Source organism: Leptonotus elevatus, chromosome 9 (genome assembly GCF_054856555.1).
Source record: "Leptonotus elevatus isolate MCC_2025b chromosome 9, RoL_Lele_1.0, whole genome shotgun sequence".
In the NCBI taxonomy this organism is placed as follows: Eukaryota; Metazoa; Chordata; class Actinopteri; order Syngnathiformes; family Syngnathidae; genus Leptonotus; species Leptonotus elevatus.
The window spans coordinates 14,046,304-14,063,902 of record NC_141247.1 but is presented as its reverse complement, the minus strand read 5'-3'; the positions used below and the strand labels follow the sequence as shown (position 1 = coordinate 14,063,902).

Genomic DNA, 17,599 nt, shown 5'->3' with positions numbered 1-17,599 from the left:
TATACATAAATAAAAAGCCACCTTTTTTTGCTGATTCCTTTTTTTGCACATTCTTGGCATTCTTTCAATGACCTTCAAAAGGAAATCCCTGAAAGGGTTTTCCAACAGTTTTTTAGGAGTTCTCAGAGGTAATAATGCCAAGCGTAGGCTATGCAGAAAAAGGTAACCAGAACAAAGGATGGCTATTTTGAATAATCTATAATCTAAATCTAATTTAAAAAAAAATATGTTAAGTAGACAACTCGACATCAGTTCATACATAGTGAGAATAAAGCAAATGGATTGAACAAGAAAGTGTGTCCAAACTTTTGGCCTGTACTGTATAAAAAAGTATAGTTTGGTGGCGCTGTTTGTTGTAATATTTAAATGAGAGCCCATTCGCATCACCCTCATAGATCTCGTCATAGGGCGGTTCTTAAATAAACAGGATTTGGCAGTGCTGAAACGAGCCTCCGCCAATGCGGTCATTCTTGAGTAGGCCTATTAACTGGCATACATTTGCGAAGACGCGTTTTGAACAAAAAAAATTGTGCGTCGAAATTGGACTGGAAAAACGCGCATTTGGACGTATGATGAGAGGCAAGTGAGCGCTAATGAGAACAATGAGGTCCGTTGTAGTTACGCAGCCTGCATGGCAAAGGTACGTGCAATTCGTTTTTGTTCTCTCTTTTGTTAATCAAATATACACATCCGTTACCCATTATTCTATACCCGAGGAAATGAAGGAAGGATCCGTTGTTGCCAACCTTGCAACCGATTTGGGATTGGATGTTAAAACACTGAATCAGAGGAAGATGCGCCTGGACATTATTGCAAACAAAAAATACCTGGACGTGAACAAAGACAACGGGGAGCTGTATATTGTTGAGAAGATTGACAGGGAGAATTGCCCCACTAAATCGTCAGCATCTTGTTATCTGAGACTTGAGGTGACTTTAGAAAATCCTGTTCGAATATTTAATATTGAGGTGGAAATAATAGACATCAACGACAACGCCCCTCAATTTAGGAGGGACGCCATTCATTTGGATATATCCGAATCTACACCGCAAGGAGAGAGATTCTCTCTCAGCAATGCAGTTGATCCGGATGTTGGCAGTCATACAGTTAAAACATATCATCTGAGTGAAAGTGAACATTTTAATATTGAGGTTCAGGCAGGAAGAGATGGGTCAAGATTTGCCGAATTAATCCTAAAGAAAGCATTGGACCGAGAGCGGCAGGCTGTGCACAATTTAATACTAACGGCAGTAGATGGCGGTAAGCCTCCAAGATCTGGGAATGCCAGAATTATTGTTCAGGTATTAGACACGAATGACAACGCCCCTCTGTTTGATAAATCTATTTACAGTGTTAAAATAATAGAAAATTCCCCAATTGGAAGCCTTGTTATTGATTTAAATGCTACTGACTTGGATGAAGGATCAAATTCGGATTTAACGTATTCTTATAGTTTATATACACCAGAGAAAACACAAGAAATTTTTAATTTGAATCCTTTTACTGGTGAGATTACTATTAAAGGAATGTTGAATTATGAAGATTTTAGGATTTATGATATGGAAGTTATAGCAGCAGACAAAGGAGTCAATCATTTATCAGGACAATGTACCATAAAAATTAATGTTGAGGACATGAATGACAACCATCCAGAAATATCAATTAAATCTTTCCAAAGTCCAGTCAGTGAAAATATTGATGTTGACACAGTGATAGCAGTGGTCAGTGTGAGTGATAAGGACTCGGGTGACAATGGCGTGGTGGATCTTCACATTCCACATAATATGCCTTTTAAACTGAGGGAGTCCTCCGATAACTTTTATAAGTTAGTCATTTCTGAGCCATTAGACCGTGAGAAGGTTCCAGAATATGAGATTACCTTCACTGTCACGGACAGAGGCTCCCCTCCTTTAAGTGACAATGAAACGATGACGTTGCAGCTGCTGGATGTGAACGACAACGTCCCACACTTTCCTCAGTCCTTTTATACCATACGTGTGATGGAGAATAACGCTCCAGGCGCCTTGCTCAGTTCTCTCAGCGCGTTTGACCCTGACCTCCACGAGAACCAGTACCTAGTTTACTTCATCCTGGAGAAGGAGATTGCTAACACCTCCATGTCCATGCTGTTCTCCATCAATCCAGAGAACGGGAATCTTTACGCACTGAAAACGTTTGACCATGAGATGGAAAAGGAATTTCTGTTCCACATCGAGGCCCGAGACTCGGGTTCTCCTCCGCTCAGCAGCAACGTGACCGTCCACATCATCATCGTGGATCAGAACGACAACGCCCCAGTTATCGTCTCTCCGTGGCGAGCGCACGGCTCCGTGGTAGAGGAGAAGATCCCCAGATCCACAGATAAAGGCTCTCTGGTGGCCAAGGTGATCGCCTTGGACGTGGATTCCGTGCACAACTCTCGCATCACCTACCAGTTCCTGCAGGTGACTGACGTATCTTTGTTCAGTCTGGACCAGTACAACGGAGAGATCCGCACCATGAGGATGTTCAGTTACAAAGACTCGCGCCACCAGAGGCTGGTTGTGGTTGCCAAGGACAACGGGGAGCCCGCTCTGTCTGCTACAGTCACCATCAAGCTGTCCACGGTGGAAACGGCCGTGAAGGCCTACTCGGACATGACGGAGGTGCCTCTGGAATACGACATCTTCTCGGACCTCAACCTGTATTTGGTCATCGGTCTGGGCTCGGTGTCCTTCCTGCTGCTCATCACCATCTTGGTCACCATCGTGCTCAAGTGTCAGAAGGTCAAGCCCAGCAAAGCGGGTCCTCCCTGCAGGAACAGTGTGATCAGCGAGAGGAACTCCACCATCGCAGATTCCACTCTGGTGTCCAACGATGCCTACTGGTACAGTCTGTTTCTGGCAGAGACCAGGAAAGGAAAGTTTGTGGTCAGGCAGCCCATGCCAAAGGGCTCCAGGTACATCGTGTCCAGCCTTCCCAGGAGCACAGGCATGTCAGAGACTAGCGGCTCTGCTCCTTCCACTTTGCAGGTATGAGTGAATTGCGTATACATTTAATCAGTGGAATACTTCCTTAAAATTATATATATTTAGAGTTTCACCATGCCAGCTTATTAATGGGACAGTTAAAAGGTTTAGTTCATTCTTTGTTTTTGTAATTTATTTATTATTTTACTCTAAATACTTACATCTTGTGGAGTCTCTCTTTCATCTGAGCAGTATTTAATTCTGAAATTACACTGGTTAATGGTTACAATGCAACAAAAGTTTGTAATTAAGATGTAATCTTCTCAAATGCAATTAGTTATATAAAAAAATACAGAAATCCTCTTAAAGTTTTGATTATATACAGTTTTTCCATTGCATGAAATAACATTTTTAAACTAAAACAGTTATGTAATTTGTTGTGTTAGTTTTAATAATGTATCAATTTTAGAGTAAATGACATTTGAATTTTTCAATGTTTGAAATGAAAGTATTTTCACTTTATCTGTTGCCTGATGCACAGCAACACATCAATAGCGTGCATAAGTCACTACAGAAATGTGCTTCAAGTGAGGGTTGTGGTGGAAAGTGGGGGATTGAGGCTGAGTAAGCCTGCCAACGATCAGCTCTGCTTGTAACAATATAACATACATACAGTTATATAGAGTAGTTTAATATAATTGCACTTGAAATACAAAGTATGAAAGTTGATGTGTTGTGATTGTACTTCAGACACGTAGCAGCAGGTTTATTTGTGAGACATGTCAATGATGTGACTTCATCTTTAACTATTGTTTCTAGTAAATGATGACATTGGTGAACAAACCTAGAATTTGTTCAAGCACGTTTGGTCAATAGAATGTTTACTTTGTTTTGTTGTGGGGCTTTAACATGCTGGCTTAAAATAGCAAGTCAAGATTAGTTTTTTGTTTGTGTGTGTGTGTGTATTTTCCAAAAAGTGTTCACACTTGATTATTGACTTCCATATTAAAATACAAGACTGTATATGCCAACAAATAACAGCATGGGTGACACCCCAAACTGTATTCGCAGGACTGAGGCGAATATAGTCCCTTATTCAAGGGCACATCACGCTATAGGAATGTGTAGTATCACAGCTTCCCCTAGCGGCAAATATTTATATATTTTTTTATATTACTCAAGTCTCAGCTCAAACAAGTTTTGTTTATGGAGCACTTTAAAGGCGGTTGCATCTAAAACGAAGTGATGCACATAAATCAAAGTGGAACATAACAGAGGAAAACATTTAATATAAAATAATAAACAACAATAATGCTGAACAAATACAAATAGGTCATTAGTTTTTTATATTTATACAGAAAAAATCCATGCACAATAGTTCAGCGTGAATCGTGATCAGATATATTAGAAACAATAGTATGGTGGCGCTGTTTTAAAATATTTTAACGAGAGCCAATGACGTCATCATCAGTGAAACTCGTCATAGGGCGGTTCTTAATAAACTGGACGACTTGGCAGAGCTGAAATGAGCCTTGGTCAGTGCGGTCATTCTGCCTAGTATTATCTGGAATACATTTGCAAAGACGTGTGTTGGATTATTTTTTTGGACGTATACTGAGGTGCAGTGAACGCGCATGACAATGGGTTTCGTTGTAGTTATGCAGCCTGCACTGCAAAGGTATGTGCTGTTCGTTATTGCTGTTCTCTCTTTCATTAATCAAATATCCACATCTGTTACTCATTATTCCATACCTGAAGAAATGAAGGAAGGATCCGTTGTTGCCAACCTTGCTACCGATCTGGGATTGGATGTCAAAACACTGAATCAGAGGAAGATGCGCCTAGATATTATTTCAAACAAAAAATATTTGGACGTGAACAAAGACACAGGGGAGCTGTATATTGTTGAGAAGATTGACAGAGAACATATTTGCACAACTAGGTCTCTAGGCTCTTGTTATCTGAGACTTGAGGTGATCCTGGAGAATCCATTACGAATTTTCAACATTGAAGTCGAAATATTGGACGTGAACGACAACGCTCCTCAATTTAGGAGAGACGCCATTCATTTGGACATATCCGAATCAACGCCAAAAGGAGAGAGATTCTCACTCAGCAATGCAGTCGATCCGGATGTTGGCACTAATACAGTAAAAACATATCATCTGAGTGAAAGTGAGCATTTTATTATTGAGGTTCAGATGGGGAGGGAGGGAACAAAACTCGCAGATTTGATATTGAATAAAGGTTTAGACCGAGAGCAGCAGGCTGTGCACAATTTGAGATTAACGGCAGTAGATGGCGGTACACCTCCACGTTCTGGCACAGCGAGTATTATTGTTCATGTTATAGACAACAATGACAACGCCCCTCTGTTTGATAAGTCTAGTTACAATGTTAAAATAATGGAAAATTCCCCCATTGGAAGCCTTGTTATTGATTTAAATGCTACTGACTTGGATGAGGGCTCAAATTCTGATTTAATATATTCATATAGTTTATATACACCAGAGAAAACGCAAGAAACTTTTCATTTGAATCCTTCTACTGGTGAGATTACTGTTAAAGGAATGTTGAATTATGAAGATTTTAGGATTTATGATATGGAAGTTATAGCAGCAGACAAAGGAGTCAATCATTTATCAGGACAATGTACAATAAAAATTAATGTTGAGGACATGAATGACAACCACCCAGAAATATCAATTAAATCTTTTCATAGTCCAGTCAGTGAAAATATTGAAGTCGACACAGTGATAGCAGTTGTCAGTGTGAGTGATAAGGACTCTGGTGACAATGGCGTGGTGGATCTTCACATTCCACACAATATGCCTTTTAAACTAAGGGAGTCCTCCGATAACTTTTATAAGTTAGTCATTTCGGAGCCATTAGACCGTGAGAAGGTTCCAGAATATGAGATCACCTTCACTGTCACGGACAGAGGCTCCCCTCCATTAAGTGACAATGAAACGATGACGTTGCAACTGCTGGATGTGAACGACAACGTCCCACACTTTCCTCAGTCCTTTTATACCATACGTGTGATGGAGAATAACGCTCCAGGCGCCTTGCTCAGTTCTCTCAGTGCGTTTGACCCTGACCTCCACGAGAACCAGTACCTAGTTTACTTTATCCTGGAGAAGGAGATCGCCAACACCTCCATGTCCATGCTGTTCTCCATCAATCCAGAGAACGGAAACCTTTACGCACTCAAAACTTTTGACTATGAGATGGAGAAGGAATTTTTGTTCCACATCGAGGCCCGAGACTCGGGTTCTCCTCCGCTCAGCAGCAACGTGACCGTCCACATCATCATCGTGGATCAGAACGACAACGCACCAGTTATCGTCTCTCCGTGGAGAGCGCACGGCTCCGTGGTAGAGGAGAAGATTCCCAGATCCACAGATAAAGGCTCCCTGGTGGCCAAGGTGATCGCCTTGGACGTGGATTCCGTGCACAACTCTCGCGTCACCTACCAGTTTTTACAGGTGACCGACGCCTCATTGTTCAGTCTGGACCAGTACAACGGAGAGATCCGCACCATGAGGATGTTCAGTTACAAAGACTCGCGCCACCAGAGGCTGGTTGTGGTTGCCAAGGACAACGGGGAGCCCGCTCTGTCTGCTACAGTCACCATCAAGCTGTCCACAGTGGAAACGGCCGTGAAGGCCTACTCGGACATGACGGAGGTGCCTCTGGAATACGACATCTTCTCGGACCTCAACCTGTATTTGGTGATCGGTCTGGGCTCGGTGTCCTTCCTCTTGCTCATCACCATCTTGGTCACCATCGTGCTCAAGTGTCAGAAGGTCAAGCCCAGCAAAGCGGGTCCTCCCTGCAGGAACAGTGTGATCAGCGAGAGGAACTCCACCATCGCGGATTCCACTCTGGTGTCCAACGATGCCTACTGGTACAGTCTGTTTCTGGCAGAGACCAGGAAAGGAAAGTTTGTGGTCAGGCAGCCCATGCCAAAGGGCTCCAGGTACATTGTGTCCAGCCTTCCCAGGAGCACAGGCGTGTCGGAGACTAGCGGCTCTGCTCCTTCCACCTTGCAGGTATGAAGATGAGCAAATGAAAAAATAACTTGTCTTAGCCTATATCATAAACTATGACTGACTCCCTATTTATATTATATATTTTTTAAATTCATAATTCTAAGGCGCTACAGCATCTCCCCCCTCCCCCAATAACGTTTATAATCAATAATAATTATAATGATTCAATATGACCAATTTAATCAAGCTCTGCTCATTAAAATGCTAACTATATAAGCAGTACAGGAATTAGGTTATCCATGCAGTTATAGACTATCCACAATCCACAATGTACATATTCAGGATCAACAAATATTATGGAAGCTGAAACTTAAAGTTTACTCTTGGGAATTAAATCAAGAGTAATCTTGACAGAGGCTAATATTGAAAATGTATTCTTTGCAGATCCCGCTCTCCCAAATAATTGATAAAAAAAAAGAAAACCAATTGCACATTGCGTAAGGGAGATGAAATAATGTGTTTTGATCCATTTTGTGGAATAGAATGATCACCCGTAAGTTTTATTTATCTACATTGACGTCTTGATGACCATTGTGAAGGTTTTTTTGCTGTCCAACATATGCAGATGGTTAACCATGCATGGACTCACGCTCCGTGCAACGGGCGGCCCATGATACTGAAACATATTTCCGCTAGGTCCTAAAGAAATCCAATCTCGCGGTAAAGTAGACTTTCACTTTATTATTTTGTCAAACAAATTGAATACGCATCAAGCAGCCGCAGGTAGGCCTATAAGTTATTCAACACGAAACAGAATGTACACAAAACGAGAAGTAGCCTATTGATAATTTGAACGGATAAAATGCCGTATTATTGGATTTAATAATAAGATCATTAAAAACATGTAGAACCACATGCCCAAACTGAGGCGCCTTGCGTGTCACGATGAGAGATCAAATAAAAATGACTTTAATTAAGCGCAACTTTTTCGTTAAAAAGAAAGAAAGAAATGTTTCGCACAAATACAGTAAAACTAACGTTTTGAACTTTAAAAAAAATATTGATGCAAATGTTCACAAAGGGCGATTCAGGTCGCTGTTCTCCAACAAAAACTTTCTCAGTGCTGAAGTCATTTCTGAAAACGTATTCTATTGGTGCACGGTAAGGGGGGCGTATTATTCTCTGCAGTTAACGGAAGACGGATCTGATTTATGAAAAAATATTTTTCTCTGACTCAGAAGAGACGGATGTGTAGCCTAACGTCACATTTAATTATTTTAAACGAAGGATTTTTGTTCCCCTATCAAATATGGCTCATGCGTCCTCTTTGCTTTCGTGGGAAAGGTATGTTGGCGTATTCCTTTTTCTTTGTGCCACGATGAACACCGTGTGGACCGTCACTCATTATTCTGTACCGGAGGAAATGGAGGAAGGCTCTGTAGTTGCTAATCTGGCATCGGATTTGGGTTTAGACTCAAGGACGCTGACCAAGAGGAAGATGCGCATCGATGTTGTCGCAAATAAAAAATACCTTGAGATCAACAAGGACACGGGAGAGCTTTTTGTTCTGGAGAGAATAGACAGAGAGTTGCTGTGCCCTTTAAAAACGACCACGTCTTGTTTCCTTAAATTAGACGCAGCAATTGAGAATCCAATTAGGATGTTTAACATCGAAGTGGAAATCACGGATATTAATGACAACGCTCCTCATTTTCGACGAGGCACCATGCATTTAGACATATCGGAGTCGAGCCCGGTTGGCGAGAGATTTTCCCTGAATAATGCAGTGGACCCGGATGTTGGAGTCAATTCTGTGCAAAATTACCACCTGAGCTCCAGCCAATATTTTAACATCGAAATTCAGACAGGGAGAGACGGTACAAAATTTGCAGATTTGATTCTAACAAAGGTGCTAAACAGAGAGCAGCAGGCTGTTCATCATCTCATCCTCACTGCCGTGGACGGTGGCGTTCCCACGCGCACGGGCACGGCCAGCATCATTGTTCGAGTCCTGGATGTCAATGACAACGCCCCATCCTTTGACAAAGACAAATACTTAGTGGAAGTGACAGAGAACTCCCCTATTGGCAGTCTGGTGATTCAATTAAATGCCACTGATTTAGATGAAGGCTCTAATTCTGATGTGTTTTATTCTTATAGTTTATACACATCAGAAAGAACACAGAATGTGTTTAGTTTAAATAAAAAAAATGGTGAAATCAGAGTGAAGGAGATGATTAATTATGAGGATTTGAAATTTTATGAAATGGAAGTAATCGCTAGTGATAAGGGGATAAACTCTTTATCAGGCCAGTGTAAAGTAACTATACAGGTGACAGATATGAATGACAACCACCCAGAAATTTCTATCAAGTCGTTTCAGAGTCCAATTAAAGAAAACATACCTGTTGACACAGTCATAGCAGTTGTCAGTGTGAGTGACAAGGACTCAGGTGACAATGGCATGGTGGATCTTCACATTCCACATAATATGCCTTTTAAACTGAAGGAGTCCTCTGATAACTATTACAAGTTAGTCATTTCAGAGCCATTAGACCGTGAGAAAGTTGGAGAATATGAGATCACCTTCACTGTCACGGACAGAGGCTCCCCTCCTTTAAGTGACAATGAAACTATGACTTTAGAACTGCTGGATGTGAACGACAACGTCCCACACTTCCCTCAGTCCTTTTATACCATACGTGTGATGGAGAATAACGCTCCAGGCGCCTTGCTCAGTTCCCTCAGTGCGTTTGACCCTGACCTCCACGAGAACCAGTACCTAGTTTATTTTATCCTGGAGAAGGAGATCGCCAACACCTCCATGTCCATGCTATTCTCCATCAATCCAGAGAACGGAAACCTTTACGCACTGAAAACGTTTGACTATGAGATGGAGAAGGAATTTCTGTTCCACATCGAGGCCCGAGACTCGGGTTCTCCTCCGCTCAGCAGCAACGTGACCGTCCACATCATCATTGTGGATCAGAACGACAATGCTCCAGTTATCGTCTCTCCGTGGCGAGCGCACGGCTCCGTGGTAGAGGAGAAGATTCCCAGATCCACAGATAAAGGCTCCCTGGTGGCCAAGGTGATCGCCTTGGACGTGGATTCCGTGCACAACTCTCGCGTCACCTACCAGTTCTTACAGGTGACCGACGCCTCATTGTTCAGTCTGGACCAGTACAACGGAGAGATCCGCACCATGAGGATGTTCAGTTACAAAGACTCGCGCCACCAGAGGCTGGTTGTGGTTGCCAAGGACAACGGGGAGCCCGCTCTGTCTGCTACAGTCACCATCAAGCTGTCCACGGTGGAAACGGCCGTGAAGGCCTACTCGGACATGACGGAGGTGCCTCTGGAATACGACATCTTCTCGGACCTCAACCTGTATTTGGTCATCGGTCTGGGCTCGGTGTCCTTCCTGCTGCTCATCACCATCTTGGTCACCATCGTGCTCAAGTGTCAGAAGGTCAAGCCCAGCAAAACGGCTCCTCCCTGCAGGAACAGTGTGATCAGCGAGAGGAACTCCACCATCGCAGATTCCACTCTGGTGTCCAACGATGCCTACTGGTACAGTCTGTTTCTGGCAGAGACCAGGAAAGGAAAGTTTGTGGTCAGGCAGCCCATGCCAAAGGGCTCCAGGTACATTGTGTCCAGCCTTCCCAGGAGCACAGGCATGTCGGAGACTAGCGGCTCTGCTCCTTCGACTCTTCAGGTATATTGACACATTTGTCAAATATCTACAATGTTCTGATAGCCTCAGTAATTACCGGGATACGTCGAGTTCACTTATGTGATCAAAACGGCACCATGTTTGCTGTGATTTGCTATTATTTTAATTATAACTTTGACGCTATTAACCTAAAACCAAATACAGCACCCATCAATTAAAATCAAATTTACAGTAAATTACATAACCCTGAGATATTCTGTTTTTCTGCCAATGTTCTCTCTTAGAATAATATAATATAACTATTATGGAATGGAGCAACATTTTGTATGTATTGATTAATGACATAAAAAAAAAATACATAAATATATATATATAGTTTAGGAATAATTAATTAGGTGGTACATTTTAAATTAAGATTTTTTTCACATAAAGGTGACAATAATTTTAAATAAGATGTTAAATTAGTTCAATTTAACACACCTAATCAGATAGGTATTGTGCTCAGCCGTTATATTGCTTTGACCTTTATACTTGGTTTGGCCTTTCTATAGCACTCTTGGCACACATACTAGTTGAATCCAGTGAAAATAGTGTGGTCACATAAGGCAGAGTCACCACAATGTGGGGGAGATCAAGCAAGCATAAGAACAGGAATCATCTTGACATTCTTCTGTGTCTGGCAGAGAAAGGCTCCACAGCTTTCTGGCATCCACTAAATTGTTCAACCTAAAATATACAGTCTTCTGATAGTAGTTCCAATTAGTATGGTAAGCATTAAAGATAAAGTTCGCTCAGAATTTTTCAAAGCTTTTTTAAATCTACATATTTGATTTGAAAAATCGTCAGCTATTGTACAGCAGTTTTCCTCAAACTTTATTGAGCCAAAGAATCCGTTCGAAAAATGTCAATCCAACTAACAAAAACATCACAAGAAGTATGAAATCTAAGCTAAAAGTGATCTTCAGTGTGTGGGAAGCCTGGGCAACTCAAAGCTGATATACTTACACGAAGCCATGACACATTTTGTTTAATGGTCAACAGGTGGCTACACTAGTTTTGTACCTTCTCCATTTAGTGGAGGAGCCTTTAATTTTTTTGACTGTCGCTGTACGCTAACGTAAATTAACAAAGATATTAGGAACAAATAGATAATATTTTTGATACAAATTAAGTGGTTTAGTTTTCAGCGGAAACCTGTTTGGTAATCACTCTTCTGGAGTATAAACAGCAATTGTTTTACGCTTGGATAGTGTCATGTTTGGATTCTGTTTTCCTTGTGTGTCATCCTTGGTCTTGTTAAGTGTGATCCTGCCCTTCCTCGTGTGATCCAATCAGTGCCCTCAGCCACTTGTGTCTTGCCCCAGGTGTGTCTTGTTGTGTCATTAGTGTCTGTGTATTTAGTCTGCTGTCTCCCCTCTGTGTGGGTCGGTTCATGCTGCCCGTTTTTGCCTTGTTGTTTTGTTTTACTGCCATTTGGAGTTCGCTTTTGTTTTGAATAATTAAATTCCTTTTTTGTCCATCACCTCTGCCTCCTTGCCCTGCTTTCCTGCAACTGGGTCCTCCACCAAACTTTACCCTTTTGACAGATAGTAGTGCTCAAAAGTTTTAAAACATGAACAAAAGACAAATTAATGAGACTTTTACATACTGTCAATAATGGTGGTGTTGCTTTTTTTTTTTTTGCATTGTTGCAAAACAAAACAAACTACAAACTAAGTCTCAGAAAACACAGTGGAATGTGTGTGGTTTGGTTTTGGCACCCAGCTTACTTTGTCACTCACACAATGGAGTTTTATTTATTTGTACTTTTTGGGGAATTCTTTTTAAAATGACAAATAATTCAAAATGCTTTTGCTGCCGTTACATGATATCACATTTACATAAAAGTACCAAATGCACAAATAGTTTAATGATATGTACTTTTCTGCTTGTTACTATAGTTGGCTTACAAAATTTTCTCTTGCTCTTTTGATTGTACTTTGAAGCCTTCCATTTGAATGAAGACTATTTTAAACACGTATGAGGTAGTACACCGGAACACTTTTCATTTGACACATCTGATGCACTTGTATATTCAAGTTAGTTTGCATCTCAGCTATAAAGGCTAATAGGGGAAGTATTAGCACACAAGTGGGAATTAAACTTAAATGACCTTATCCTGGAGTGTTGGTTTTACAAATAAATGGATGAATGAGAGATACACAGATAAGCAAACTTAATAGTAGGCTATAATGGAAATTAGTGTGAATGTCCCTTAGTTTTGTACCTGTAAGCCCACTCATACCTCAAAGTTTGCTGTAGATTAAAAAACAAAACGTATGAGTTTGTTCTGAAGAAGTATTACTTTAAAAAAATATATTTTAATAACCTGCACTATTATAGGACACATCTCACATTAGTTTTTTTTTTTTTATATTACCCAAACACAAAAAATTATCAAGTATACTTTAAAGTTTACTATAAAGTGTGATAATTGAATACTAACAAACATGCATTTTAAAACGACTTGTAAATGTTATCATTACCTTATTTCATTTTGATTGAATGAAAAACTCACTTTGCTGAAGTTTATTCATTAAATTAACGTAAGATATAACGGCGTGGGTCTGAAAACATTTGTTCCTGTTTCCTTGTGAACTATAGTAATCAAAGTCTCAGTGGGCTTTTATAATTAAACGTCGGAATATCTGTTGTTTTTGAAATGTTGTAAGGACTCTTAAGAAACGAATTTTGTCGCTGCTGTCCACAAAATCTCACACTTGATGAGGTCATCAGTCTCGCGAATTCTCATTGGAGGAGGACGAGACAGACGTTCCAGAAGTGACGTCACATTGGACAAAAGGCGAAAAAAGAGGGTTGTATTAACGTCCTCATTGTGCTTATTCGTTAAATAGGACAGCAACTCTTCCACCTTCTGGTTCGTTTAAAGGATTTATCCTCAACATGACGCACGTCTTCTGTAAGTTAGTCGAGTCGCGCCCACTTGTCATGTTTCTCTTTTTCTGCACATTGGTGGGCAAGGTGTCGTCTGTCACCCACTACTCCATTCCTGAAGAGATGGAGGAAGGTTCAGTGGTTGCTAATTTGGCGTCCGATTTAGGCTTAGACGTGAGGACGCTGAGCAGGAGGAAAATGCGCATCGATGTGGTGGCAAATAAAAAATACCTGGATATCAACAAAGACACGGGAGAGCTATTTATTTTGGAGAGAATTGATAGGGAATTACTGTCCAAAACAATGACGTATTGCTCTCTGAAATTGGACGCAACAATTGAAAATCCCATACGTATGTTTAACATTGAAGTGGAAATCACGGATGTTAATGACAACGCTCCTCATTTTCGACGAGGCACCATGCATTTGGACATATCCGAGTCGAGCCCGGTTGGAGAGAGATTCTCGCTGAATAATGCAGTGGACCCGGATGTTGGAGACAATTCGGTGCAAAACTACCACCTGAGTTCCAGCCAACATTTTAACATCGAAATTCAAACGGGGAGGGATGGCTCCAAATTTGCAGATTTGATTCTAACAAAGGTGCTGGACAGAGAGCAGCAGGCTGTTCATCATCTCATCCTCACTGCCGTGGACGGTGGCGTTCCCACGCGCACGGGCACGGCCAGCATCATTGTTCGAGTCCTGGATGTCAATGACAACGCCCCATCCTTTGACAAAGACAAATACTTAGTGGAAGTGACGGAGAACTCCCCTATTGGCAGTCTGGTGATTCAATTAAATGCCACTGATTTAGATGCAGGCTCTAATTCTGATGTGTTTTATTCTTATAGTTTATACACATCAGAAAAAACACAGAATGTGTTTAGTTTAAATCAAAAAAATGGTGAAATCAGAGTGAAGGAGATTATTAATTATGAGGATTTGAAAATGTATGAAATGGAAGTCATCGCTAGTGATAAGGGGATAAACTCCTTATCAGGTCAGTGTAAAGTAACTATACAGGTGACAGATATGAATGACAACCACCCAGAAATTTCTATCAAGTCGTTTCAAAGTCCAATTAAAGAAAACATTCCTGTTGACACAGTTATAGCAGTTGTCAGTGTGAGTGACAAGGACTCAGGTGACAATGGCATGGTGGATCTTCACATTCCACATAATATGCCTTTTAAACTAAAGGAGTCCTCTGATAACTATTACAAGTTAGTCATTTCAGAGCCATTAGACCGTGAGAAAGTTGGAGAATATGACATCACCTTCACTGTCACGGACAGAGGCTCCCCTCCTTTAAGTGACAATGAAACTATGACTTTAGAACTGCTGGATGTGAACGACAACATCCCACACTTTCCTCAGTCCTTTTATACCATACGTGTGATGGAGAATAACGCTCCAGGCGCCTTGCTCAGTTCCCTCAGCGCATTTGACCCTGACCTCCACGAGAACCAGTACCTAGTTTACTTCATCCTAGAGAAGGAGATCGCCAACACCTCCATGTCCATGCTGTTCTCCATCAATCCAGAGAACGGGAACCTTTACGCACTGAAAACGTTTGACCATGAGATGGAAAAGGAATTTCTGTTCCACATCGAGGCCCGAGACTCGGGTTCTCCTCCGCTCAGCAGCAACGTGACCGTCCACATCATCATCGTGGATCAGAACGACAACGCCCCAGTTATCGTCTCTCCGTGGCGAGCGCACGGCTCCGTGGTAGAGGAGAAGATCCCCAGATCCACAGATAAAGGCTCTCTGGTGGCCAAGGTGATCGCCTTGGACGTGGATTCCGTGCACAACTCTCGCGTCACCTACCAGTTCCTGCAGGTGACCGACGCCTCTTTGTTCAGTCTGGACCAGTACAACGGAGAGATCCGCACCATGAGGATGTTCAGTTACAAAGACTCGCGCCACCAGAGGCTGGTTGTGGTTGCCAAGGACAACGGGGAGCCCGCTCTGTCTGCTACAGTCACCATCAAGCTGTCCACGGTGGAAACGGCCGTGAAGGCCTACTCGGACATGACGGAGGTGCCTCTGGAATACGACATCTTCTCGGACCTCAACCTGTATTTGGTCATCGGTCTGGGCTCGGTGTCCTTCCTGCTGCTGATCACCATCTTGGTCACCATCGTGCTCAAGTGTCAGAAGGTCAAGCCCAGCAAAGCGGGTCCTCCCTGCAGGAACAGTGTGATCAGCGAGAGGAACTCCACCATCGCGGATTCCACTTTGGTGTCCAACGATGCCTACTGGTACAGTCTGTTTCTGGCAGAGACCAGGAAAGGAAAGCTGGTGGTGAGGCAGCCCATGCCAAAGAGCTCCAGGTACATCGTGTCCAGCCTTCCCAGGAGCACAGGTGTGTCACAAACCAGCGACTCTGCTCCCTCCACCTTGCAGGTAAAAATGTGCTACTGAGTGAAGAGTATATCCAGAGTTGGGTCACAGTGCAGAATTTTCTCAATTATGCAAAATGTACCAATTTAATTAAACATTTTAAACTATGTCAATGTGCAGGCTGGACACTAGGAGAATAATTAAATACATCTTTTTCATGTTTTACTTTTTGTGGTGCCCCATTTGTGGACTATTTACAAACATATTATATATTTCCACTTATCGTATGTTGTGTTGGTCCATGCAAACTATTTATAATTGTTTGGAATATTTTTTTATTTTCTCTGTGTGAGTGGATGAAGTGTGTGCTTGTGTATCTAATTTTTTGTAATATGCCGTAACAAAAAAAAATACATGAAATACCCTGGACAACATCCTTGAAATTTAGTTTTATTTGCTGTTGTTGTTAGAACTATGAGGGTCATTAATCCAAGCTATTATTACTATAGTGGACATGGTGTTTTTGGATCCAGGTATCAGATCAATGTATAAGAATGATGCAAAATTCTATGAATAATGTATTTTCTGAGTTTTACAAAGCAGCCCCCTCCAAACTAAACAAAATTAGACCAAAACTAAACTTCACTAAAGCAAATTCATTCAAACGGCTTTGGCGACTTTTTCTCATGTATGACTACCTTCTATCTATTTCTATCCAGGTAAGTATAAGCGCTACTAGAAACAATGATTTGACATTTTAACATGTATTTTTGTTTTTAATTTTACATGTGTATCTAACGTTCAGGGCCGCAGCTGCGTATTCTGGCAACTTTCTTCATATCGTCTGCATCAAAGCACTCATCACAGGATACATTAATGAATAGTTTTTATGAGCCCTGTAATAACCTGACCTCACCCTTTCTTTTTCTTCCCACTCTCTTAAGTACCCTAAATGAGGGAGGTCCACTCAGCAGCTTGGAGGTATGCAGGAGTCTCACTCTCTCTCTCAACGGATTCACTCTTTAATAATTTTTTTTGTTTCCATTTTTTGGTTGGCACTCTTCTCAGTTGGTGTTTCAAATTTCCTGTTTTCTCTTACGCCCCAAAGTCATATTGTTCATCTCTTCATGACCACTTTTTGCCTGCAGTTAATCACATGAATCACATCCATTGAGCAAACCAAATGCATGCCTGGAAAAAATAATACCAGCAACAACAATTGGGTTTCCATGTTTATATTCAATCAGAAAGTGTTTTGTAAAACAATGCTAATCTTGGCCACAATAACCACATGCAGTGGTGGCTTGCCTGATAATTTGTTGTCAAGATTGACACAATTTGGTCAACTGCAGCCAGTCTTTAAATGCACCTGTTGACTTGTACTCATTCAACTATATTGAACACAACTATAAATGCAACACTTTGCTGCTCATGTATTTTAGTGTCACCTTTTATTGTTGGTAACATAAGGCACAAGTGCAATAAATGTGTTGCACCGCATCAGGCAAATTGCCTCACAAAATACAGTCAACCTGCACATTTTAGAGTGGCTTATTATTTTGCACACCTGCATAATAATTTTGCTGTCTAATCAGCATCTCTCTGCTGAAGAGAAGTGCTCACTAACAGATTTAGACAGATTTTTGAGTATATTAGTTTTGAGTCTATGATTTATATTTATTATTTGAGAGAAATAG

The 17,599-nt window shown here is 41.4% G+C and overlaps 1 protein-coding gene across 6 annotated transcripts in view; it reads left to right on the top strand.

The window, feature by feature from the left end:
• The window catches only part of LOC147168469 (protocadherin alpha-C2-like), a 37,238-nt gene that overhangs the window by 17,151 nt on the left and 2,488 nt on the right, over positions 1-17,599 (top strand). The window contains exons 1-2 of one of the 6 annotated variants that reach the window (XM_086085644.1): positions 95-3,011; positions 16,847-16,883. In XM_086085644.1, the coding sequence (XP_085941770.1) occupies positions 594-3,011; positions 16,847-16,858 (2,430 nt within the window). In that variant the 5' untranslated portion in view covers positions 95-593 and the 3' untranslated portion in view covers positions 16,859-16,883. The other 5 variants (XM_086085649.1, XM_086085645.1, XM_086085648.1 and 2 more) reach the window with 5 other exon arrangements.